The sequence below is a fragment of the Ambystoma mexicanum genome, chromosome 11, assembly GCF_040938575.1.
Source record: "Ambystoma mexicanum isolate Mex_15411 chromosome 11, UKY_AmexF1_1, whole genome shotgun sequence".
In the NCBI taxonomy this organism is placed as follows: domain Eukaryota; kingdom Metazoa; phylum Chordata; class Amphibia; order Caudata; family Ambystomatidae; genus Ambystoma; species Ambystoma mexicanum.
In genome coordinates this window covers 871,725,201-871,752,385 of record NC_090934.1, presented here as the reverse complement: position 1 = coordinate 871,752,385, position 27,185 = coordinate 871,725,201, and the positions used below count along the sequence as shown (strand labels likewise).

The 27,185-nt window shown below is 45.5% G+C and overlaps 1 protein-coding gene across 2 annotated transcripts in view; it reads right to left on the bottom strand.

Moving 5' to 3' along the window:
- B4GALNT4 (beta-1,4-N-acetyl-galactosaminyltransferase 4) overlaps positions 1–27,185 on the bottom strand; it is an 834,734-nt gene that overhangs the window by 88,359 nt on the left and 719,190 nt on the right. For both annotated transcript variants that reach the window (XM_069623923.1, XM_069623924.1), the window contains 3 exons: positions 19,571–19,671; positions 5,735–5,814; positions 3,312–4,584 (listed from right to left, as the gene is read on the bottom strand). In XM_069623923.1, the coding sequence (XP_069480024.1) occupies positions 3,312–4,584; positions 5,735–5,814; positions 19,571–19,671 (1,454 nt within the window). The remainder of the gene's footprint in view (positions 1–3,311; positions 4,585–5,734; positions 5,815–19,570; positions 19,672–27,185) is intronic.

The window sequence follows — 27,185 nt, the reverse complement described above, 5'->3', positions numbered from 1 at the left end:
TCACTGTTTCCCACTAGTCCTTGCTGGATGAAGTGTTTTCGACTCCAGGGCGCAGTTCCAATGGAAAGCCCTCCTCCGCAGCATGCACGGTGTAGAAGGTGAGAGCACGCAGTGGGATATTTGACATCAGACAAAAAAGCAGTGCCACCTAAACCATGGAGCAACAAAGAGAATTCCCTCAACAGTGGCGGACAAACTAGGGTGCTTGCATGGACTGCATGCTGAACCCCAACGTGGTGTTACTCATGTTGTTTTAGAGACATATACTGTAAATGGGGAAGAATGGCGAGTTAAGCAAATAGAGCTTGGATTGTCCCAGCAATCCCAAAAAGGGACATGCCAGATACCGCCAAGAGGACAGTTAGGACTAGGAGGTGCCAAGATCCAGTAAATCTCTGCTTGATTATGCTGCTGGCACCAGCGTTGAGCAACCTGGCGCTAGAGGGTCATGATCTGTAATACTGGGACTTCCTGTGAACATGTAATCTCTATGTGACCGGATAGGTCACTCTTGATTGGCAAAAGAGGAAGGGCATGCTTCAACACTGATGGGTGCCTGGGTGCTGGCTGACCCTTTGGAAAAGGCCCATAGATGCCAACGCGTGCTTCCTCTGCACATCCTCTAGGCCGATGCTTATGGCATACAGCCTTTGGGTTTCATAGACCGAAACATAATGAGGCTGTTTTTGAGGTTGGTTAGGATGCCCCAGATTTCAAGAAACCCTTAGACTCTGCAGTGACAACAACCAGAGTTCTGTATTGAAAGTCACCTTTATCCTGCTGAGGTTTCTAGCCCTCCATGTAGGGTTGCATATTTCCGTCTTGACGGGGAGTGCATCGCCTAAAAACTTTGGCAGCTGCAGAGGTGTCCCAACAGCAAGCGAAATAGCCCCTCCCCCACATAGTCTCTATGTTGCATAATTTACATTTCTCTGTGCATGTGAGCCTTTGGCTTGTAGAACATGTCCTACTTCTTTCTGCGCACAATTCTTTGCAGTCCCTTTTCGCTCTCATTTGATCCTTAGCAGATAGCTGGGTAGATTAAGCCTGTTTGACATGCATTGCTAGAGGCAGTGCCCATTCACAGATGTGCCACACAATAGATGAGAACTAGCCCTGAGCGTGCCATTTCCTGCAAATGAAAATGCAGAGTGGGTATTGGGTGGTGCCCCCAATCTCTGTGCAAGTCTGGAACTGTATGAGGAGCTTACCACAAGTTGATTGGTGCAGTCATTTTAGAGACTTTCTAAAGAGATGGAGTGTCTCTGGCAGAGATAGAGGGCTTACAGTGATGAAGGCTGAGGCGTAACTAGACCTATACCCAAGGGGGCAAGAAGCCAGAGGACGGCAGAGATCACCCTGAAGACAAGAAGCTGTGGGTAATTACTGCTTCTGTGAGTGCAACTCTGCCAGCAACATGCCCACATACATGCCCAGAGGAAGACGTACTCGGGGGGGGGGGGGGGGGGGGTGTGCAACCCCTACTACAAGGTTGGCTCCAGAATGCTAATCACCATCTTGAAAAGCAGGCCACGTCCAAAATCTCATTGTGTGTTCCTTTTTTGTTGGTCGTTTCAGACAAGGACCCGATCATACATATTTGCCATTGGTAGGAAATCCACCAACTTACAAACAGCTAAAAACACCAATGAACTTCTAATCCCTTTGAAGTCAAATATTTACTCTCGAGTAAAAGCACTTAACGTCTTGGGTGCCATAGGGGGTTTAGTGTGAGTCTTCCTTTAAATAACACGCGTTCCACTTCCACTTCTACCTATTTGCCTATTTTGATTGCCATGCAGCTGGCTCATTTTCTCTAGGAATTTCTTTGTTTCCATGCACCTCATTCATCTAAATACATGTTTCTTTTCTATATAAAAATAAATCATCGGTTTTTCGTTATGCTTTAATTGTACTCATTTTATCATCGAGTATGTGTACTTCTAAAGAAAAGTATTGAACTTGGTTTCAAGGGGGATAGCTCAGGGGCAACGCGTTTGTCTTGGAAACAAGACAACGCAGCAACGGTTAAAATCGCGCACTATAAAAGAACAATTATCATTATAATTACACACCATTGATGGGGGTAAGTTGCTTGGTGACATAATAAAATCTCTCTGCACACCGGACAGACTTTTGGCACATCAAAGCCAGTTCTCAAGGAAAGGTTGCTGGGTGGACATCCTCAAACCTTGTTTCTTGTCTCTCTGAATGTTCATCTCCACTCTCACACAACCTAAACTCTGTTCTCACTCACCCCCGTCCCAGGTCTCTGTCAGTCCCTGTCTCCAGCCTCACTCTGCCAGGGTCTCCAATCTAACTCAGCCCCTTGGACTTCATTACCAGTTTGGCAGTGCAGTGCTAATGCAGTTAAACTGAATTACCACTGGTGGTAACAGTGGCACTTCCGCCTAATTAGAATATGATTGTTATTTACCATTCCGAAGCCCCATTGGACTTCATTGGGGAATGGAGGTGTTACCGCCTATGTCAACACCACAAGACTGATTACTGCCGTTTTAGGGGTAATACTACCATGGACAATAAAGGGCATTGCCCACTTATGTGTTTACAAACCCAAAATCAGGCAGACCAAAACAAAAACAAAAAAACAGGTGGTAATACCGTTACCCCATGTTTTTTCAGTCATCGCCAGACTTGTATTGAGACACAAAGCTTCTCTTTAATTTCCCCAACCATTGTCTCCAGTCTTAATCAGCCACTATCTCTGGTCTCCCTCAACCCTTGTTGTCAGTCCCCCCGCCCAGTCCTTGCCTCTGCTTGCCTTTGTTTGAGGCCTCACAACCATACAGCTTTCATCACTGGTTTCCCTCATTGCTTGTTGTCAGTGCCCTCCCCCCCCCCCGGTCCTTGCCTCTGGCCTCATACAGCCTTCATCTCTGGTTTCCCTCATCCCTTGGTGTCAGTCCCCCCCAGTGCCAGGCTCTGGCCTCATACAGCTTTCATCTCTGGTTTCCCTCATCCCTTGTTGTCAGTCCCCCCCCCCCAGTCCCAGGCTCTAGCCTCATACAGTCTTCATCTCTGGTTTCCCTCATCCCTTGTTGTCAGTTTCCCCCCCACCCCCCAGTGCCAGGCTCTGGCCTCATACATCCTTCATCTCTGGTTTCCCTCATCCCTTGTTGTCAGCCCCCCCCCCCCAGTCCCAGGCTCTGGCCTCATACAGCCTACAGCCTTCATCTCTGGTTTCCCTCATCCCTTGTTGTCAGTCCCCCCCAGTCCTTGCCTCTGGCCTCATACAGCCTTCAACTATGGTCTCACTCATTCCTCTTCATGCCAAGAGTTCAACATACCCCCCGTTCTTTGTGTTGAGCTTCTCCATGTATTGGGCAACTACATCAACAACCTCGCCCTCTCCCAGTTGCAGATTTCCAGAAACGTTGCAGCGCAGGTCGTTCCAGTCCGAGCGCAGCATCTCAAAGTCCACAGCAGTCACGCTGAAGGTGCGCTGCCAGTTGATGGAGTCCTCAAGCCAGTTCTGCTGCAAATCTGTGTCTTCATAGCTGTAATCTGCCAGCTCCCCCTTCGCTTCTTTGGTGGCCTGGCCCTCCCCCTCCTCATCCTGCTGCGACTCTGTTATCTCAGACATTCTCATGAAGGAGGTCACCTGTGCCCCTTCGGATAGGCCGAGCTCAGAGGAATTATACTCTGGCAGCTCTGCCCCTGCCAGCAGAGTGGTGGCCAGCACCGGCTGCTCCTTGCTGAACAGTTCCATCTCTGGGGTTGGGATGATCTCCTTCATCCTCTTGCGTGGATCTAGTGGGATATAAGGCTGGTTCCATCGTCTGCTGGTCTTCTTCTCTAACACCGAACTCCGTCCCATGGAGGACCTGGCCAACGCTGCACTGGTCAACCAGCGTGCTCGATTTCCAGTTCCATATGTGTTGGCAGCCTGACGCTCTGACGTTCTTGAGCTCTGGCGGCTTCGCCTCATGGTCCGTGGATAAAGCAGCATGCCAGGGAAGCCAGCTGACTCTTGCTTCTGTGTCTTTCTCCTGTCCGGGCGCAGCCGCGTGACATATACCTTGCTAGGAGTGTTCTTAGACTGCTTCGCCTCACTGATCTCTGTGGCTGATTTGTTTGAGGCCTGCCTCGCCAGGGTGATGACAATGGGAATGGAAATGTGTGGCTGAGGGCCCAATGGCCGGCTTCTGCCATGCTTGGATACCAAGGGCAATCTGTCATGATCTTTTGTGGCCCGATTCTCATCTTCACTTGGCACCCAAGACAAGGCCCGTCCAACCATGGCTCGTTTGTGGGACGTTGTGCCTATTTGGTCATCCAGAAAGCCATCTTCTGTGGCTTTGGCTGACTCCACAAGGCCGGGAGAACCTTTGGTCACTATTTGTTGCCACTCATCCATGGTCACCCCATCAGCAAACTTCCTTTCCTTCTGACGGAAAACATAATCGTCCTCATCATCTCCATAGTCTTTCATCTTTATTGGTGGCTCTTTACTCTTTTCCTGCTTCTCCTCCTGTGGTGGAGCCACCGTGGGCTCACGGCTCTCATGTCCTCCTTCCACCTCCTCCTCCTCCTCGTCCTCTTCATCTTCCCCTAAGAGAGCTGAAAGAATTCACAGATGACACAGTCAGAACGGTTTCGATCTTATTCCAAGTGAGCAGTTTGATTAAACAGTGTTTTAAGGAAACATAAAACAACTACGAAAAAGGGGGGAAACATGAAAAAGCGATTGCCTGAAACCTCTGGGAGTGTCACAGATCCTATCCATGTTAAATGTTATCAAAATTGAAAGGATATCAAAACAAATCTTATATTTGTGTGTTGTCTGTGTTGATGCAGCTTCTGAAATCTTGATGTGGCCTACTGGGGTTAGGGGAATCCTGACACTGCATTTATCAAGGCCGACACTAGTCCCATGATGTGAAGGGAGAGGGGTGGTGTGTGTGTGTGTGTCTGTGAAAGTGTGTATCTTGGGCATGGTAACCTACTCTAGTTAAAGGATTCCGTTAACATGTGAACTCCGGCCCAATGACCCATTGGGGCGAGGAGGGATCCGGGTATTGTTTTTGGAAGCCAACACCAAAGACTGCATTTGACAAATGTCTTTGAAGATAGGGGTGGGAACGTTGCTTATAAATGCTGGCAGTGTGAAAACCAACTTTGGGTGGTCGACATTGGTCCAACACTAGTGGGTCAATGCACACAGACCGCAAGGGAACTCTGCGACCCTGGCCCCTAGCATCATTACATGGGCTACTGATGCAGCAATTTCTTTAAATCCCTGCACTGTGTATCATGAGCCTGTCATGTCACCGGCCCAATGTTGGATCATAGACAAGTTGTAATGCTACAAACCTCGTCGTAATCTTCTAACGCAGTCTTATGTGCTGATGCCATAGAAATGTTCATAGGCATGAATGGGTGGCAGAAGCCTTACTGCATGTCTCTACACTATGAGACAAACAGCCACTTAACGCATAGGTGATCAAAGACCACTTAGCCTTTACGATAGAGAAAATATTACTGATAAGACAATAGGCAGCTGCTACAGCTGAGAAATTACAAATAACAGGACACTGTTGTCCTGAAAGGAACGTATGTGACCACTGCTGTTGGTACCCATTTCCTACCTGTGACACCTGGGCCCTGATGCGATCCGGGCTCAGAAGTAGAGCAGTAAAAGGGGGCAGCGCATTAGTCAGACACACTACTTGGGCCTCAGAAATTAAACCTATAATGCACTAGTACTCACTGTCCGTGTCCAGGAAGGGGAAGACACTCTGGTGTGGGTCGTCTTCTTCATCCATCTTCATATACTTGTAAAATCCAAACCTGGCAACATAAGACCCAAAGATTAGTGACGTTTCAGAGATTGGCATAGCGTACGCATAACAACAAGGTAGCTCTAGAAGCTCAACCATTTACCTAAAGTACATGGAATGCGCGGTCAATGACCACGGCTGGCGTGATCCACGGTTAGAGGGAAATCTTTAGGGAACTTGGCTGGGAAAAAAGAATAACAAAGAAGGACCCAAGGACCGTTTATATGTGGGTAGAGTAATGAAGGTAGGAACCCAAGTGGTCTGAAAGAATTAGGGGACCTTAAAACCGAGTAGACTCCACAACCAGGAGTTTTACAAAATTCTGTAATTTTGGCATGCCCTGGGCCGTATTTCATTTTCTATCCGTATATACACTATATATTATGCTTGGGTATGGGTAAGGTAGAAGAGGAAGAAGGAGGGGAGGAAGAACCTCGGGGATATTGAGAGCCAGCCATAAACACTAGAATGCAAGAAGATCAATTGAAAAATGGGGGGACACATCAAAAAGATAGTGATTTGGATCGAAAATGATGAAAGCTTACACTGTGCACATTCGAATGTCAGCAGAGCAGACTCAGCCCTTCTCACCCTTCCCAGATCGATACATTGAGTACCATTGAACGGGGTAATAATGAGAGCACTTATAAACCGGGGAAATTTGGCACGAAACACTATAAACATCTGGTACTGTTATATTTTATTACACATGATCCATTACAGAGGAGAGACATTATTTAAAATGGACTGGCCAGAGACACCTATTTGCCCACAGTTGATGGAAAAAAAGACAATTCCTGCATGTCACTAGAGCAGGGGTCTGAAACCTTTGGCTCTCCAGATGTTTTGCGCTACAATTCCCATCAGCCTCAGCAAGCAAAGTCAACGGTTCAGGGTCATGGAATTCAAAGTCCAAAACATCTGGAGGGCCAAAAGTTGCAGGCCCCTGGGTGCCTTTATGTTTAATTATTCTGGGGAGAGGTGGTTCTGGGGTTCTTAGCAGGAGGCTAGCCTGGACAATAAAGTGGGTGGTACTAAGGATGTAGGAAAAACTAGAAGTTACAATGTAAGTGAAGATGCCCATAGTCCCAGATTTTATGATGGCAAGGTGGAAAGATGTCATGGCATGGTGGAAAGATGAGGAGCAAATATTTTAACATGAATCAAGAGGCCTGTTCAGACCGGACCAATTGCACATGTTATGTTGCTGGTAATTTGCTTATGACCGTGAAATAATACATTACTTTTATTTAAAAAAGCTTTATGTTCAATCCTTGGAAAAAGCAATTAAGTGAACACTAAAGACGTTTAGGCATTTATTCCAGTTATTTGTAAGTTATTTCGAAGATGTATCCTGCAACTTCACTTGGAACGGATTCCTACATTATTAAGTGTAGGTGACTGGACACATATCCCAAGACAAGAACGAGTATGTAGGATTTGCAAAAAAGAGATATAAACCTCTAGAGATCTATTAACTGGATGTTCTAGGATGATAGCACTTTATAGGAAAGGACACAGTGGATTAAAGGGTGTAGATAATATACAAGAAGAACAAACTGGGGCATATATTTATTCAGGAGAAAACGTGTTATTGAGTTTTAATGTATATTATATCTGGCAAATTTTGATTAAGAAAATTGATGAGATGTAATAGTTTTATATCATATACGTGAATTATCAATTGAAGGTTACAAGGACTATACAGGGACATTTTAAGAATGAATGTCAGTAATATGGATAAGATCTTTAGAAGGAATGTTTACTCTATTTCTGCATGTATATGAAAGTTTGTAATTTAATAGTGTTTAAGGTTTGATTGTAACCAAACACTTTAATAAAAAATAAAACAAAAATAAAAAAAACTGTTAATAAGGGCGGGGGGGTGATTTTGATGACATGGTCTGCAGATTCACCACACCATGCAGTACACCAACTGCTTAATCAATGCTCCACTCCGTGCACGCCCCCAGCCAGCCAGTGGGACAGTATCTAGCATGAGCAGACGTGAGCAGAGGAAATGGCAGGCTGGAGTTTAATTCAAACAAACTCAGGTATAAATCCTGAAGGAGGTGCTTTACATAGGAGGGAATGATAATGGGTGATTGACCAAGTGATGCTAGGGAATAGCAGATACACAAACCAGGGACAGGACATGACATACGAAAGATAGCAGTCTGATGGGGCTGGATGTATGCACCAGGATTTAAAGTAGTAGGTGTCAAGGACGGGGTTGCGGGAGTGATGAGGCAGAAAGTTAAGCGTGATCTATCAGGAATCTGGAGAGACAATGTCAGTGCAGATTTAATGGAATGGCCGGTGGTGATGTTAATGGCGTGGATGAGTGGTACATTTCATTGGAGGGCGGCAAGAAGAAGCAAAAGTGGGAGGAAGAACAGTGTGGGTGAGGGGCAGATATTTTAGGGTGGGTGGTGCATGGGGTAGAGTAGAGACTAACAGCCCGGCGAGGAGGGACGAGTCCATTCACGGACCCGAAAAAAAGTCATTTGAATTTGAAAAGGTTTGATTTCTCATAAGAGCCAGTGTGCTTGGACGCAGTGATGGGCAGTGGCAGGGATGCAGAGGAGAATGTACAAGGTTAATGCAGCTAATGTGAATATTATATTATATCAAGCAGGGAGGAGTAAAGGGGAGGCAAAATAAGAGTACCAGTGTTAGTATGAGGGGAGATGGCAGATTTCCCTGAGGTTAAGCAGGCTAATCCTAGCAACAGTGGAGGTAGCAGTTATAGTGTGGTGGAGATATGGCCACTGTCAAAAAGGACCCTGAGGTTAAGTTCCTTAAGGGGAAAAAAGATAGATCCAAGAAGGATACGGAAGGCAATAAAGTCCGGAAGGTAGATAACTTAAGCCTTTCAGGAGTCCAGCATGAATCATCGAAGTGCCTTCCCATGGCAAACTGCTACAAGGCCATCACAGATCTGAGTGGATACATCAGGGGTGAGTAGGGAAAGAGAAGATCATTTGGGTGTCATCCATAAAGAGTTGATAGGAGAACCAAACAAGAGATTAGGTGACCAGGGGATAAATTATAGAGGGTGAAGAGCAGAATGGAGCCTTGGATGACATTGACAGGATGGGAGGACGGGTTAGAGGTGGGTGCGTCCCACAAGATAGAGAAAGTGTGAAGAGAAAGGGAAAGGCAACCCATTTGAGAGCGGTATCCTGGATTCATGGGTAACAAGCATATAAAGCAGAGAGGGCTGGTCCACCATAGCAAAGTTTGCAGAAAGGTAGAGAAGGCTTGGGATAGAGGAGAGTTTACTGTAGTGAGCACATGTCTGAAAGTTGGATACATGACCAAGGCCTGCTTCAGTCGAGTGACTGTTCTGAAAGCCGAATTGGAGTAGGTCATGGAGACTACTGGTGTCCAGGTTGATGGAACATCTATTAAAGATGAGTTTTCCCAAGATTTAATAGTGAGGGAGGATAGTTACAGGCTGACAGCTATCAGGATTGTAGGGACTAGCCGAAGGCTATTTCAGATCAATAGGACAGTAGATACTTCAAAGCAGGAAGGAACGACCTACAGAAAAAAGGAGATGTTACAGAAGGAGGAGAGGTAGGAGCAGGTGAAAAGTACAACTTCCTTGATGGTCGGTGAAGCAAACAGATCAACATGTGTGGAAGCAGGGTAAGCTGTCCCAGTTTGCTAAGAGCCATTGGGGATGAGGGAAGAATAGGTAGAAAGTGGTAGGGATAGGAAGGGGAAGGATGAAGCTAGTGTAAGGAAAGGAAAGTGGTGACAGTTTCCCAGATTTTACAGATCTTGGACGAGAAATACAAGCCAAGGTCTTTGGTAGAGAACGCATAGGGGGTGGATGGCATAGCATAGCATGTTTAGAAGAAATTCCATATGTAAGAAAGAAGTCATTATGAGATTAGTGACGTAGGAAGGTTGCCAGTCAAAGGATCGACACGAAAGGGTCGACAGGACAAAGGATGGAATCATTTTTTTTTAACATTTTTTTTTTGGGGTGGTCTCCCCCAATCCCCTTTTTTTTGCTAAAAAACACTTTTTTTCCAAAACGAAAACCTAAAAAAAATATATATAATTTTAAAAGAAAATTCGATCCTTTGTCCTGTGGACCCTTTTGATTCGATCCTTTGACTAGACACCACGTAGGAAGATTTGGCCATGTCAAAGGCCCTAGTGAAGGAAAAAAGGGCATCTTTATATGTGAGGAGAAGGGGGGTATGGTCCTTATGCAGTATGTGCAACTAGCGCTGCATGCTTGTCTTGAGGAAGCAGATTTGGGGAGGGGCATCTAGGATTGATGGAGAGGGGCACAGGTGTTGAAGGTTCAAGAGGGACAGCGGTGATTGAACGGGGTCAGGGAGCAGAGAGTAAGACAGAAGTGAGAGACTGCCTATTTGATGGAGTTGGTCAAGGCATGAACAAGAGAAAGAAGGACCTGACTTCAGCAAGGAAGCAGCATTGGAGTCAAGTTTGAATAAACGTTTTGAGATGTGAGACAGAGGAGGGAAAGCAGGGGCACACCGATAATGAAGTGGAGGATAGAGTGGTCAGATGTGAAGAGATCGATAGTTAGAGTGGATGTGGAAAGAGAGAAGGAGAGTAAGACATCAGGAGTTCCCTTGGTGAGACAGTGGTTGAGGGGTGAATGGAGCTTAGAGAGTGGTTGGAGAGGAGGGAGTCCATTTCGAGTTGATGGCTGGGGATATTTTGGCAGAATTTAAATCACGAAGAAGCACAACAGGGGCTTCTGTGGGAATCAAGTCACAAATGAAGTTATGATCAGTGAAGGAGAGGAGTGGGTCTGGTTGTCTGCATATCAGGAGGATAGTGAGGGGGTGACTGGGAGGAGTTGGGTAGCCATTATCCTGGAGGAGGGAGGTACAAAGTCAGAAATAGGATGAAGGGCAGAGGGATTTGCTCTAGATATCACAGGGCCAACCACTCCAGCTCTTTTCGATGAGCAGTGGATTGCAGAAACAAGGCAGAGTCAGTGTAGAGGGCATGTAGGGAGTAGAGACTTTGAAAGTGATCAATGAGAAATTAGATACTTTTACAAATAGATTGGCCATTCCAGAGCCAGAATGTAAGAGTAGTGGGAGAGGTTTGGGGAAGAAAGAGCAATACTAGGAAGATGGAAGATAGATGAGGGTTGACGGTGGTCGTCGGCCAGGTGACATTTTCTTGGAGGTCGCAGGGGAGCAAAAGGCAAGAGCAAGATGGGAAAAGAGAGCCGGGTGGAAGAGATGAGGAGGATGTTTGGGGGAAGAGGGTACAGTGGAAGTGAGAGAGGGATAGGCAAAGAGTGAGTATAAGTACTAGATGCAATATGGGAGGAAATGTAATGACATTGAGTGGAAGGAGGAGTAAGAGTGAGAGATGCACTAAGAGTGTGAGGAAGGGCAGTAGTTAAGAGAGTACTGGGCTACTAGTGACCCCAATGCAGTATTAGATACAGTGCAGTGGCAATTGTGACCAAGATGCCACACTAGACAAAGTGCATGGCCACTAGATACAATTAGGCAGTGGTGAGGTTAGTAGTGAAGGCAAACGTTCTGGATAGTACATGTGAATATTAGCATGTCCACACTTGACTGGAGTTGTGAACATTGAACTGCGTTGCGTCTGGATAGAGTTGTGAATGCTAGCATGTCCACACTTGGATAGAATTGAGAATGTCGGCATGTCCACGCTTGGATAGAATGGGAACATTAGCCTGCGTCGCATCTAAATAGGTTTTGATTGAAGGATAGCATGCCCGCGCCTAGATGAAACTCGAATGTTAGCATGTGCCACACTTGGAACTGTGAACACCAGCCTGCGCCACTCCTAGATAACATTATGAATGTTAGCATGCCCACACCTAGATAGAACTGTGAACATTGGCCTGCGCCGCTTCTAGATAGGACTGTGATCACTTAGAGAAAACTGAATATTAGCATGCTAAAGGTCAGGTAACCCACTAACCAATATAACCTCAAACTTTGCATACTTATCTCACTCAAAACTCACACAACCATCTCTCGCACCACAAGCCGCACGCACTTCACAACACTGCAACAACACATAAACTGGAGCAACAGCACACGCGGACTGACACCGATCCAATACCTGCACCAAAGCTCAGTATCTGGTGTATACCGAGCTGAAGCTGCCAACAGAACACCACTCCACTCACTATCCTACTCCCTCTTCACCTTACTAACCTATCCCACCTTATCATTTACAGATCCGCCAGAGCGCCTGGGGACCAATTCCGTTGGTGACGGTGCGCGGTACAAATACCTTTAACATTTAACATGTCTGTGTGGACATTCAAGAAATCCAAGGCAAAACATTGTACCCACAGACCATTATTCCTCACATAGTTTGAGATGGACAATACCGCACAATCTGGATGTGCTGTGGTGGTTGAAGGAGGTGCACTCTAGGAGAAAGATTTGGTGGAGCCTATTTCGATGCCTCACCAGCCCATAAAACGCCCCACCAAATATGTCCCCTACATGCAGTGGTGAGGTTGCAAGTGAGTAAGAATTATGGGTGAAGAGGGCCAAACAGGCCTTTCCTTTAATATTGCTGCACTTCACAGTGATACCAGTAAGTTCGTTTTGCATCAAGCGTTTACCAACTTCCAAATAAATACGATGCAAATGTAAACAAGGTAGGTGATGCCAAAGACAACTGCCATCACATCCTCTCCTTTCCTCTGGTGGAAGGGCCGGCCTTAGCCCTGCAAGCGCCCAGGGGGGAAAACTAAATGTGTGCTCCCCGCCTCATCAAGGCAGCAAATTTGGGGTTGCGGTGGCGCTGCTGCCACACCAAATGAAATGGAAAGTGCCCCGCTCCTGTGCTGGAGTGGGACACTAATCACTTAATTTGAGAGCTGCTGCTACACCAGCAGGGGGCAGCATTTCAAGAACGGCCCCCTGCTGGTGTAGCAGTGGCACTCTATTAAAATGGAAAGAGTGTTTCATTTTAATAGGACACCTTCACTACGCCAGCACGTTAAAGCCCTTGAAAGACTCCAATGAGCTGGCGTGACAGGGGGCTAATGTGGTGCCCCGGGCGACTGCCCAGTTCGCCCATGTCTAAAGGTGGCTCTGTCTAATGGAATGCATAAAAGACCTGTCAAAAACAATACGACTGGCACCAGTGTCACCAGCTTGCAATGCGTTGCTGTCGTAAGGAGTGCACAGAAGAGAAGAGACTTTCTAAAAGGGCCTTCTACTACCACGTGCAATGCTAACTCCTACAGAGAAATGTGTCCAGAATACCTAAACAGACTTGGGAAGCCTTCACAATACAATTATCATATGAACAGACACATTTATTATATATGGGAGAGAGCGCCACCAGTGTACTGGTTCACAAGCAATTGGAATTACATAGCAAATTATCAGGATGCTTTGCAGGAGGTTCTGAACTCCAAAGGCGGGCATAACTACCATGGGTCAGATATACAGATTTAAACACAATCCTGGATTTCAAGGATGTGTGGTGAAAATCCCTCAAGTGTTAACAACAGCTCTAAACCATGGATTAGAGAAGCATATCCACAAGGGATCCAGAACAAGATCCTGACCTATGGGGCGGCACTGGCTTCAGGCAAGGTTTACCTGGCCCTCATATAGGAATATGTTGCTTAGTACATATAGAGCTCAAATCATGTTGCCATTATAGGGGTACTGGAGCAAATGCATAAGCATAAACATACTTTCAAGTTTGCCTTGAGAAATTCTGCTGCAGTAGTTCCGGCATTGCTTCTGCCTAAGATTACATTTACTACTCGGAAGGGGTGTTGCCAGGTCTGGAAAAGATCCGGGGCTACACTAATGTTGGGACTGTCGGGACTCGGGGCTAGCTATCCTTTTGGTTGTAGCCCCTGAGCTTCTATCAGGGGCTACAAGCAAAAGATCCGGGGCTATAACCCCCCCTGATCTCCCCCAGCCACACATCTGCTTCTCAGCTTTATTTGGTTAACTTTGCATTGGCTATAGTTTCTCCATTGACGTTTTGGGCCACTGAGTCCGTTGTGGCCAGCTTTCTTTTTTTTTTTATTTTGGCTTCAGTTGAGTCCTAGATCAATCTGTTTGTTTACAATCTACTTGTCTTGGTGAATTTCTGCCTTTATTGGTGTGGTACAAGCTCAAATATTCTGTCAGGGGGGGAGACTTATTTACATCTTTTAAACATGTACATTTTGTGGGCTTTAATCTCCAGGCATATTGACAAGCTATACAGTGCCTGGTTGTGACAAATCAACTTCCGGAACACCAGTGGTCTAGGGATGAATATCGGTTTCTAAACCATCAATCAGCCCCACACCTCTAGTATGCCAAAAGGGATCCAAACAGATTGGAAACACAAGTCAATTATAAACCTCATTGTCCAATTTTGGTAACGTGGACAGAACGGCAGGCTTAGCTCTGCAAGGTCACGTGGATCATTACCCAATGAGAAAAGGGACTGTCCAATCAAGGTTGTATACAAATATCTACTTTATTATTATCACGACAGACAGTTCCAGCACACTAAAAAATGCAACCCACCCTGTAAAGGAATGCAGAGGACAGACGGTTTCAAAGAAGGAAAAGGGATGCACTCTAGATACTGACAGGAAGGTATTAATTGTAATGGTTCAAGGATACTTGGTTTCAACATAAAGGGAGCAATGGGTCGTAAAATATCACCAGGGGCCTTTGGAGAAGGATCAGAGGGACAGAACCACAATGTACCTTGTGCTTGTAGAAGTTCGTGGTGCTCGACAGCGTAGAGTCGGTGTCAGGGCACTTTAAAGCTTCTGCGACAGAGTTGAAGATGGGAGATAGCTGCAGGTACTAGAGAATAGGCAGTTCGGCGAGTAAGGCTGGATGGACAGCTGCAGGCTGGCCTACACGGTGGCTCTTGGTCAGGAATCATTGTCTCAGTGCTGGTCGAAGGTTCTGAAGCACTGGTCAAGGCATATCAGATGACTTTAGCGACTGCAGCGTAACAGCCAGCGGTGCAGTCAGTTGCAGCTCGAGGGGCTCGACTGGCTCGAAAATGTCCTTTAGGGCCAACATCGGTAGATGCTCATCAGTGGAATCCTCCTAGTTTCTTCACTGGGCTTGTGTTATCCTTTATGATGGACGGCCCAGAGCTGAGAAGAGTGTTGCAGGCAACGGCCTAATTCTTCTTTCGGTTCAGAGACTCTCTGGCACTTCCCACCTAGGAAGCTTGCTTGCACAGCCTAGCAGGGCACGCTGTGTTCTGGCTGAACACCGGTTCTGGAGCTGCTGGAGGGTCCTCTGGATTCAGTATCTCCCTCTGTTCCCTGGGAGATGTTTAGGGAGGGATCTTGCTTCCCTCTTGGAGGTCCTGGCCTTCCTTCAGTGGTGGAAGATGTAAGGCAGACTGTACCTTCAGCCAGGGTCTAATGCTGAATTCTTCTTGCTATGCCTTGCAAAGTCTTCAGATGATCTGCCCAAAAGAGGGGCTCAGTCCTCTTTTAAAGCCAAATGGGCAACAGGGATTCAGTAGGCTAAGCCTACCTTAACAAACCAATCCAGGGTCCCCACCAACAATCTCCTGTTTGCATGAGGTCATAACCATAGTGCTTGGCAACAAAAAAGGTAAAGAGGTGAAAGCATGTAATGCTAAGTCCCACCCATCTTCCTGTCTATTGTGGTTCAAAGGGTCTCTCTGGTTAATTGAGCTCTCTGTGGATCCTGATTAAAGCGGCAGGTCTCCCTTGAAGTTGCGGCGTGACCAGACTTTCTGGCTTCTGCAAACCACATTCTTGTACCTAATGAACGGGGTCCCCATGTGGGGATGACTACTGTAAACAGTTGTCCCAGACATGACAGTACACTGCCCTTGATACTGAGAGCATCAAGTTCATTGACACAGTGCATATCAAAGGTTGTTGGGGTTTCCGGTCTCCTTTGTTTACCTATGAACCAGGCCCTAAGTGAGCCCGTTTGAAGTATACTCTATTAGCGTGATAACTATGTTAATTGCTGTCACCATTTTGCAGGTCTCAACAAAAGGACAGGGCACATCCATGCAGCCTTTGATAGTTAATTAGGCTGGCCATGGCAGGAGGAAGCTTTTGCCCTCCTGCTTCTGAGAGGACAAGGTGTACTCTTGGCAGTCATATACCAACTAAATATGACAGGGGGTCAGCGCCTGTAGGATGTGTCCACCCAGAGTAGACAGGTTTATGTGTATGTCATGTGGCGAACATAGGAACATGTGTGTGGATTAGCCCCATACATGTTTCGGAGGCTGATCTACCATCATTCCATTTCATATAACATTTCAAAAAAGCCCAGGTGAGTGCACACCAAACGTGAGGATGATTGTTTTTCCGTGGGGAGTCCATGGCTTTTGCCTCAGCCTTGGCTCATGAGTTAACACTTAGTGATCTGGCAACTTGTGTTATTGCAGATGTTGCTAGTTTCAATTGTTCTTTGATTCCTTTCTAGTAAGAGTTGCAGCTTTATGAAATCATGAAAGACTATGTTGTGGCTTTTTACTTGGTTGTTTACATTTCTAGTGAAATAAGCCAGTAAGCTATAGTTTCTCTATTAGTAGGTCTACTTAAATGAAGTTTTCTTATGTTTCATGAAAATTAAAGACCGTTTTGTCTATACTTCCAGGTTCATGTTTAATAATATGTACACTATAAGATATTGTTTCTAGCTGTCTTTCCTTGGCTATGATCTATAAATGTCTTCCACATCCCACCATCAGTTAAATAGGCCCATATTTAGTTCCAGCTTTCCCATATATAGAATCTGTCAGTTTGTAGCCTTTCGGGGCCAAGGGCAGTAAGTAGGCGGGATTTACATGCTGTGTTTTCTTGGGCATGGTTTTCTACACGCCTTGGCTCGCCAAGACACTGTGGACGGCTCAAAGTCTGTCCATAATCACTTTGCGCACAAGTCTAGGGTTTTGACAACTAGGGCAAAAGACAAAACCAAAACATGTGAGATGTTTTCCTTGCTTTTCAGGGAGCTTTTGGAAACTTGGAAAATTCGGATTTCTGACATAACCCCATCCCAAATGTTGTTGGGAGCCTAGGGAAGGACGTATATGGGCTTTGATGCATGTGTTTTCTTGGGCATGGCTTCAACATGCCCAGGTTTGCGATGCAGTGAGGAATACCCAGACATACCCTGCTTGCACAGGGAACACCTCCTCTCCAGCTCTCTCTCCTCTTGGTCGCTGAGCCCTATACAATACAGTTGAGCCCCACTACAAATTTGGACCAATTGTACACATAGCTCATCTACCTTATCCTGCTCATGAATTCCTGTGCATCTTACCTATCCCTCATCTCAACTATCACCCGACATTGCTACTCCCTACCACTAATGAATGTTCTATCATACTCCTAATTTGCCTTTCTAACAGGAACATCTTTTTGACGCCATAAACTATGACATGAGGAGCTTTACAAATGCAAGATAACATAACATATCAGTTCCTTCGAGTAAAAATATTTTGATATTTATCATTTCCTTTTTTGATTCTAGAAGGGAATCTGCCCGCAACAAATACAGTCTCATATAAGGGGCCATTAGGTTGACTGCTGGACTTTGAATGATGTTATTCACATCATTGTGTAAAGCAACATAAAGAAGCTATATATCATCAGGCTCCCTTGGATCACATCTACATCTTTTGAATTGCCATATTGTTTCTGACTTGACAATTCTCTGTGAATTAGTTATCGGTGCTTTCTACTAAATGTGCCTGTTATAACGTTAATGTTTGCTGAATTATGTATTAATGTGTATAGTATGTCGATTCAATTATTTTTATTGCGCTACATGGCATGAATTGACTAGTCCACATTTTGAGGGCAACATCTGTTTTAGAAAGGCTCAGCTAAAGCCCATTAGTGAGCATCCAATCCCTTACTTCACTTAGACACGAGGAAGAACCAATACAACGCAATTTTATTCCCCGATACCATGCAATGCTGACAGGGCTAGAAACACTAGAGAAGATCTGGTTATCGACAGCAAATGAGTGGTATTTAAGTACCTATTTGTAAAAAATGGACAATAAAGATTGGATATGAGTGTTAAACAAAAGGGGCGGCAAACGATGGCAGCAATACCTTGGCACAGCAGGCCAAATAAAAGGCAGTTCTATCATTAGATGTTGAGGAGGTGCTCTACTCAGCAATTGACCTTTATGTTCAGGGTTCTTGAAAAAAATGAATGTGAGCTTAGAGATCTTAAGCAGGATTGGGCTTCTCTGCAATGACCCATCAACCCTGGTAGAGGCACATGGGCACCTTTCATGAACATTCCCCTGAGAAGGGTCCAGAGTGGTGAGCACCTTCCCTTTTACTCTTTGCCATTGCATTAGAACACTAGTGCCATGACATAGTTGAAACCTCTGCTGATTGCACTGCTTTATTCAAGCCAACATTCTGGGGCTGGAGTAGCAATTCAGAGCATTTGTCATCTAGAGAAAGATATTTTATAAACTGGGAAACAGGCTGCATTCTGGGAAGGTCCCACTCCTATAGCGTGTACAACTAACAGGCAAAGATTGCGTGAACTGAGAAACAAGCTTCCCTCTGGGAATTTTGCGCCATGCTGTCACTGCATGCTTGAGCAAAAGAAGATTATGTCCGCAGTGCCATCTCTCCTCTTAGTGAGTTTAATCATTTGGTAAGATTTCTCATGTCACCTACAACCTTAATTTCTCCTCCTCCCTTCTTCGCACCCTCTGACCGCCACATCTCTTCCCTCTATTCCTTTGAAGTAGCCTATGGGCACTAGGAGGCACACACCATGCAACCTACCACACTGGCAGCCTCCTTGTCCTCTCCTGCCAACTCATGTCTCTTCATCGTCGCCCCCCTACCCCCCCCCCCAGTCCCTTCTCTCCAAAAGCACTTTCAAACAGACTGTTGGTGATGTAAATCGCTATATAGGCAACCAAACATACATAAATAAACATGCACTTGCAGATAACAATTGGAGGCCCTTCAGACGGCCCCAGAATCTTTGCTTGGTTCACATCATGATTCTGTTCTAACATAGTACAGAGAATGGTGATGGCACAGATTGCCTCTGAAGTGATCCTGGTGGATCCCAGAGCACTCTACTGGTTCATATCAGTGGCAGAGGCCTGGCACACACAGCGCAGGGGCACCCGCGGGTGCAGATGACCGCAGGCAAATGTCCTGGTATGGGATAAAGCATTCCACTCAGAAAGCTAACCTGCACACAAACAAAGGCTTCACTAAATGGGCTCCCAGAGCCTGGGCTGCCTCCCCCACCTTACATCAGTGCCACACCTTCCATCATCTCCTTCCGCAAAAGCCCCTCAACGTACCTCTTTCCCGGCACCCGACCTGCCTGCCCACCTCCCTATCCTTTTCCCATCAAATCTTCCAATCCTGCTCTGAAAACATTGAAACTTCTTTTTAACCTCCTGCCTTTTGAACTTTGTAAAGTGTGTAAGGGCCATCTGGAGAGGGCAAGCACTGTCTAAAAGTTTAAATAATATACAATCAAAGAAAAGCGGAAGCCCACGCTTTCGTTAAGAGACCACCTCACACTTAGGATTCCCACCCCCTGATCAAATCACAATCACACATACCTCTGTACCTGTCCTCATTGTACAGGTTACCAAAACACTACTTAATGAGGCCAGTTCCTCGAAGGCAACTCGTTTTTCATAGAGGTTCACATTCCCTGTAGGATCCTCGTATCCCGGAGACGCTACTCCATAAACGAAGGCAATAAAGAAGAGAGTCTTACTTTTCCAGGTACAGCGGGGACTCTCGGTAGAAGCATTTGTTTTCAGTTTCCATGTGGGTGAGCCGGGTAAAATCGTTGGGGTACACGAAGGAGAGGTACACCTGAGAATGAAAGGAGAGAAAAGCCACTGTGAGAGTCAGACCACATGACTCCTAATACATAGAAAATGAAAGTTTACCATCTTTGTAATTCCAGTACCTCTTGTCCTTCCTCGCTTTCCTGCACAATCTAGTTGGAAACTCCGTCACCGTCTGCTCAGGGACCGAAATTGCACTAAAATAGTACTTTTCCTTTCAAATGCTTTTGAGGCCTCCTAATTACATATCTCGCCCTGTGCACCATACCATCACATTCCTACCCTAGTGATGGCCCCCAACCATCACACCACAGTTGCAGCAGGTGTTTTTCATGCCTTGGTGGGGGTGTTAGGTCTGGAAAAGATCAGGGGCTAAGCTAATGTTGGGACTGGCAGGACTCGGGGCTAGCTATTGCCTTTTGATTGTAGCCCCTGAGCTTCTATCCGGGGCTACAACCAAAAGACCCGGGGCTATAGCCCCCTCAGCCCCCCCCCTAGTAACGCTGTGTGGGAATGGGTCGGTGGTGTTGTGAGGATATGAAGCAAGGGTTAAGAATACCTGAATTATCATGACTGCAATTGTTATGTGTCTTCTTGTATCCCTCCTTGCCAACATGGCTGAGACAGACAACCTGAGAGGGAAACTGCATGCTCAGAACCAACTATCAAGCAGGCAAAGGGAAAAGCATCGGCTGACCAAAAATAAACTTCACAGCTGAGTGAGGTGTCCAGACCACAATGTCAGCAGAAAGCGCGGTGGAACATATTTTCAAAATATGTTAATGCGCCTGGACAGTCAAAGTTGCTGCATTTATTGGAAAATGCTTGCACTGACACGATCTTCACATATTTATGCAACAACAAGAAACACAAGGAACAGTCTGTCAGTGGTTGGCTGGAATGCATTGCTGCTACAGGTAAGATCCCGAAAACAACAAAGATGACCAGAGCTCAACAAAATCTTGGTACTTTCAAAGTAATGCCTAAAACATCACAAATCAATCACTGCGAGGCCTGGGTCGAAACATGGGAGCATAAATGGGCTTCTATCAGCAAAAAGAAGCAGCTTGGGCTTTTGTGTAGGCATTGGAAAGGCGCTTGTCAGGCGCTGCCATATGTATTTACAACGCGCCTGTACACAAGTGTTTCTAGGTGCGTGTTTCTGCCGTAGTGGTATTAACACGAATTGATGGTAGCAAGGGCAAAATGTTGCAAGTACCTGGGCATCTAATGCCTGGCAAATGCCTAATACTTGTACACAAGGCAAAACTGTTGGCTTTGTCAATGCGTGTTTTAACAGGACTTCAGTGTCGGGCACGCATAGTGCTTATAAATATAAATCAAGTGGCTGAAAGCAGACCTGCTTAGGAAACTATTATTGTATCAGGAGAGGTAAGTTATTAACTCTTGGAAGAGTGCTTTGAGAAAACACTGGCAGGGACTTTGAGTGCAAAGTTTGATGGTAAAGCGTGATGAAAGGGAGCGCAAAGAGTTATGATATGATGTGGCATTTTTAACACGCCTATACACGTGTTTCATGAGGAAGTGTTTTGGGTGGGGAGGGGCAGGAACTGGGTGAGAATGGCCATAAGGACTAGCATGGCCATAGGCATTCAACGGGTTGGCAAATAACCAGACAGCACCTACATGCTATGTGTCCCTCCTCACATGCCATTCCTCCCCATCTGTACTCTAATGCAATAGTTTCAGCTTGTAGGTGGCAAGCACCACCCAATAGCCCAAACTAAAAATGATTTGCGACTTAAAAATGAACCATAAAGAGTACAACTTAGTCTCTGTAAAAAGCAGCAACAAACTCTTTACAGGGCATGGCCTGAAGTTCACCGATTATTCCTGCAGCTGTTATGGCTGCAAAAACAATGGGCCTCATTACGAGTCACCCGGTCTGGAAATACCGGTTGTGGTAAACCCGCCGCCACCGTTGTTTCCAGACCGGGTGATCTTAAGTTCTGCAGGTGGGAGGTGTCATTCCCGCCAGGTCTGACCTGGTGGGTTTAACACCACCCGCCTGCAGGCGGACGTGGAAACACCGGCACTATCTTGAGATGGTGCTGGTGTTTCCGCTTCCCCATGGAGTCCTATAGGTCTCCATGGGAATGGGGATTTACCGAATTCCGCCTCCGGAATTCCCGGGTCACTGGGGTCGTAATGCCCCGGTAATTCAGGGAATCACAGAGGCAGAATGGTAATACGAGTCCGGCGGTAACCTGCTGGAATTTCAGGCACGGTTACCGCCAGAATCGTAATGAGGCCCAATGTCTTCTTAAAAGTCCAGACAGTAACATAGTTCTTGGTATTGGTTGTGAATGCCAAGGATTGCAAACACGAAATTCTTCCTCAATAGGTGTGGACAACTATGCATCCTATTGACCTACTGGACACTGATCAGTGTGGCCATATGAAAATGTTATAGAATAAGGAACCAGTTCAAATCAGAAAGTCGTAAAACGGGTCTGAGACATTGAGTTCTTTAGCCCAATGAACACTTTGGGCAGGGGCTCTTGCCCCTTCCGGTGATCTAAGATGAGCCCTTTACTGGAGCCTCCAAATGCACCTATTTCTGAAGCTCTGATGTAACTCGTGAAGGGTGATGTTGAAGACATCCTCATGGAAGGACCATGACATCCCGCAGTGTAAATATTGTCTATGGTGGTGTGTAGGCACTGCTGACTGAATTATGATGTTCAGATAGAATATTTAGTGTTTTAAATTATTTCTATGGGGTGAAGCCTACTGTTCAGTACCACTGTGCTGGGTACTTAAAGTTGCGAAGAAGAGACCAAGGCTTATGAGCTATTGGTCTGGACCGCACACCCTTTAGCCCAAGAAGGGTAAATCTGTTCTTTCAAGTTTCTATTGTTGCCAAAATATCGAAACAAAGGTAAATATGGAAGTTCTTTCAAGTTCTTTGATGTGTAAACAGAGTGTAAACCCATAGACACTCCTTCGGCCTTGGATCTAGCAGGGGTCTCGATCACAGATTGGTTTATATGAAGCTGTCTCGCTGCCTCTTTGCGAGCATCAAGCCTAGACAAATCTTACAAGATGTTCTGTATTCCAAGCTATACCTTCTCGGGCATACATATTGCTAATCATAGCAGCCAACGCATTCACCTGTTTAAAAGCCAGACCAGCACTTAGAACTTCTTGTTCCTGGTCTCCCAGGATTTACATTATTCATCAGTAACTACAGAAGCTGGAAGATCAGGGGCTTTCCCCTTTCCTGTGGCAGCAGAAAAACTGCGGGTTGAGCAGAAACGATGATTAGATATGATAAACCTATTGGATTTATACTTAAGAATCAAGGACTCTGGGAATCGTTGGCATTTTTCAGACTTCTGTGGCAGGCTAGAAAAGTAAAAATGTGGTCCCAGGTAAAGAGGAAGATGGATCGCGTTACAGTATCTAAGAGAACAAACCTGGACTTGCTGGATTGTACAACATTTTCTATCATGATCCTTTGTGGGTTTAGCTACAACTAAATCATAACACTTGCAGGAATTGATGGAGTCCTCTACCCCACCTGAAGGGGATTGCGTGCCAACAGAAGTGTGATCACTAGGTCACTTGAAGAGGAAAGCACCAGAATTCGTAGGAGCAGCAGCAATAGGAAGGGTCACAGCAGGAGATGAAGGTGTGTCTGGGGTCACCGGCAAGGAGAAGGCATCGGCTGGTGAGAAACATTCTCTTGAGATTTCCCAACACAAGCCTCGAGCTCTTCTATGTGTGTACCCCTGCTTATATCATGCCCATGTGCTCTTGAGTTTCATTCTGAGTGCAAAAGAAACCATGGTTGTGAAGAACGTTCCCTGTCATTCAATCTCTGCAAGTCACACCTTCATAAATATAAGAGCTGTAACGGCAGACTCATTGCAATTGGCATCGTTACCCGTTTGTAAAATACCTTTGCCTTCATGTGGGCAAAGTAGATGGTTCATGTTTTGTTGCTGTGAACTAGATTGCTATTCCTAGGATGTTATAGTTGTGTACATCTTTTAACAACCAGTTTCAGAGTTGATAGCAACCCTTTCATAAACACAATTTACTTGAAGGTTATGTGTTTTCCTTTTATACTGAATGAGTTTGGGTGGTCTTAATCAGGTTTTCATTAGGTCCTTAGAAAAACCCATGTTTTCAGTGTAAGTGGTTAGGGAAATAGTTCACTTATTGTAAAGGAGGTTTCCACATTCTGTGCAGAAGTGGCTGGAGAGGGGTAGTCCAAGGGAAGCAGCCTAGTCCAAGGTGCAGACACTAGTTCTAAGGCTTTTGATCACCATTGGCGTATTCCCTTACTGAAAGGATCTGGGTGGAGCCTGGTTAATCCCAGTATACTTCAGACCTTTTCCTTTCTGTACTTGTGATTCGGGCCTCCCCACAACATGGAGATTGCGACTCATTACAAGTTGGGGAATTTTGAAATATCACCTGTTTCACCACACAAGTCCAGTGTAGGCCTTGAGATCCATATGTTAAAAACACATCAGGTTGTAAGTGGAGGTCCTCCCCCCATTTAAAATAGCGGTATTCACCTAGGAGGAATTACTGTCCACAACGGTGTCCAATGAGACTCCAAAACCAGGAATATCGTGAATTCTGTGATCAATTATCATCACTGTAATTGATTTGGGTCGTATTAGCAAAGCCAATAAGCAGACCCGTAATTAAGACCTCTGCAGTTTTATTTTTTGTTTTTGTTTAAAAATAACAAAGCATCACAGCAACAATTACTTTCCTGGGTACTGGGTAAAATGCAGGATAAAGTGTAGGGTACTGGGAAAATTAACCAGTGGGCAGAATGTATAGACACACTGACATCCAAGTGGTGGACTAGGGCAGGCCAAAACTGGTACAGGTGTGGAATGGAAGATAGTGAAACATTATCAGCTACTATATTCTAATTGGGTTTATGCTTAAGAGTTAAATCTTCTTATCAGCTGGCATTTTCAATCCTCTGTATCCTTGATCCTGCAAGGCCAGCATCCGGGAAAGCCTATCTCCTTCCTCATAAATATTGGTTATATTTTATGTTTAGTGATTAATAATAGTCTAAACAGTTACTGCTAGCATTCTCAATGTTTTTATACTTTGTTTTTTATAGTTAGTAACTGTAACCTTTCTTCAAACATGTCTATTACAGAGAAATATTTGATGTACTGTTGACCCAGACTTGATCACCGATCTTGCAAGGCATTGTAGGGAAAGCCCCTGAAAGCTCACACCAGAAAAAATACAACCGCTAGGGAAAAAGGCCCAAGACACCTCATGCAGGGATAACAAGTATTTTATTCCTAAATGTGCCAACTAAGAGCTCTGCGGCTGCCGAACGTTCTGCCAAAATCTGCATGAGCAGGACATTAAGAAGGTACATCAAGTCATCAGTGACATCCTCAAATAGAGTAGGAACACGCAAGGCTGGTTGGTGAGACCCATAAATAGGCTGTCTGCTCCATAGGGGATGCCAGGTCATTGGTCCCAGCCCCTTCTGTCCATCATCTTCCACGTGGGTGATGCTGCAGTTGTCATCGGTCATGGGATGGTGGCTAATTGGCAATTTGAGTGCAAAGTAAACAATACATCTCTATGTAGCAGTGCACATGGTACAAGCAGACAGGGGCCCGGGGGGCGGTGGGGGAGCCGAGATCATACCAACTCACAAACTTCATTCAAACCAGACAGGCCGGCACCTCCCCAAGGTCTTTCACCCTTGCTCCCTCCATGCACCTCACAGCACAAATCACTTGACCCAGAAGTTAAGGCGAGAAAGCCCTGCTTTTTGATCTTTCTTGAACGATCGGGGGTCTAACAGGTTCATGATCAGTGGTCTGGGACTGGCGGGTATCTTGGAATTCAGGGGTCCTAAGGCTAGGGTATTTGTGTGCAATAACCTAGAATTGGGACAGGTGGGGGTCAGAGGCATGTGCCCTCTTTCTTGTGGGATTGTATCATACACAGACACTCAGCCTTCCTCCCTTGGCCTTGCAGGGCACATTCTTCCCAGAGCACGAATACTGGCAACCTTTAGGACAATTAAGGGTTTTTGGATCTCTGCTGCTCGGACTTTTCTCTTTAGTGCCCAGTATACAACCTATTCTTTTCCTGAAGTCTACGGCCTAGCCCTGGAATTCTGGCTGCCGCGCTGCATTTAAGCCTTGTGTTTCACTATGGCTGCTAATATCTAAGATGGCATTTGTTCCCGCATGTGCACCACATCTATGAAGCATGCAATAATGTGATCGTGCAAAGGCCTCTAAGAGCACACTCCTCCCACATAGTCTCTTATATTACATATCACAGCCTTTGCCTTCTTCTGAACCGCTTCAGGGTGTGGGATGGTCGTCTCCCCTTCCCAACAGCATTTCTTGTTAATGTTAACCTTACATATCTTAGCGTCACATAAAGCAATTGTCCCTCATATTATCACCAATAATGAATGTGCGCATTTTTTAATAGTGAGAGATAAGCTTGTTTGCTATGGTGAAGCAGTAGCTGGAGTTAAATGCTTGTTGGCAAATACACAGAAAATCATTAAGAATAACAAAAAGTTTCACTCTTTGAAAAGGTGAAGGCTTTATATGATGTCTTATTATAACTGTGAGCCAGCCAGTAAGGAGAATGCAACCTTTTCACGGATTATGTGAATTTGGTAGTAGCTGCACCCCTTTCATTGGCTGCCATTAACCTTGTGGCACTTAGACTCCTCCACACCACGTGAGCCTCTGCCATACAGTTCAGCAGCCAATTGGTTTTAGGGGCTGCCACTGTGACAACACCTGGCGACACAACCAGGCTAAACTATTCATTTTATCAAAGCTGAGAGTTTTCGCTCCATAGAAACACAAATGATTTGACAGCTGCGTGCCTTGTGTTGGAGTTGGGTAAGTCCCAAAATAAGGGAAAGGGCAAACAAAGCAGAGCGTTATTAGAGAACCTGTACACAGGTGCAAGTGCTATTCCTCTAGAGCAAAAATTACCCTAGTGCAAAAAAGAAAAGCTATTCGTTTAATGCATTTTTGCAACATTTTTGCAACAGGACACTAGCAGGATTAGGACAAACATTGCCCTGATGTATAAAATGTATTAAAGGAATATGTATTATGAACTAGGACAATGTTTGTACTAATGGTAATTGTACTTGTACTAGTGCAAATTGCATGTAAAACAACCCAGGGTGTCTGCACCAGTGATCTGCCAGATGACTCCCAAGAGTCTTGTGCAGTTTCCTGCTCCAAATAAGTAACAGACCCACTCAATAGAAGATTACAGCTGTGTAAAACAAAGTGCAAGCTGTGGACCTCCTTCAACCTCAAGAAGGAACAAGGTACTTACCTGTAACTCTTGTTCTTCAGCATGGGTCTTGCATGGATTCACATGCTCATGACCGTTCCCCATTGTCAGACTGGGAATCCTCAATACATTTAAAGCAGTTTAGATGTAAGATAAAAACTGCTTGTTTGCTGTATAGCCTATCAGTGTCACTTTAGGTCATACTGCCCCAGCCAATGACATCCATCCTCCTAA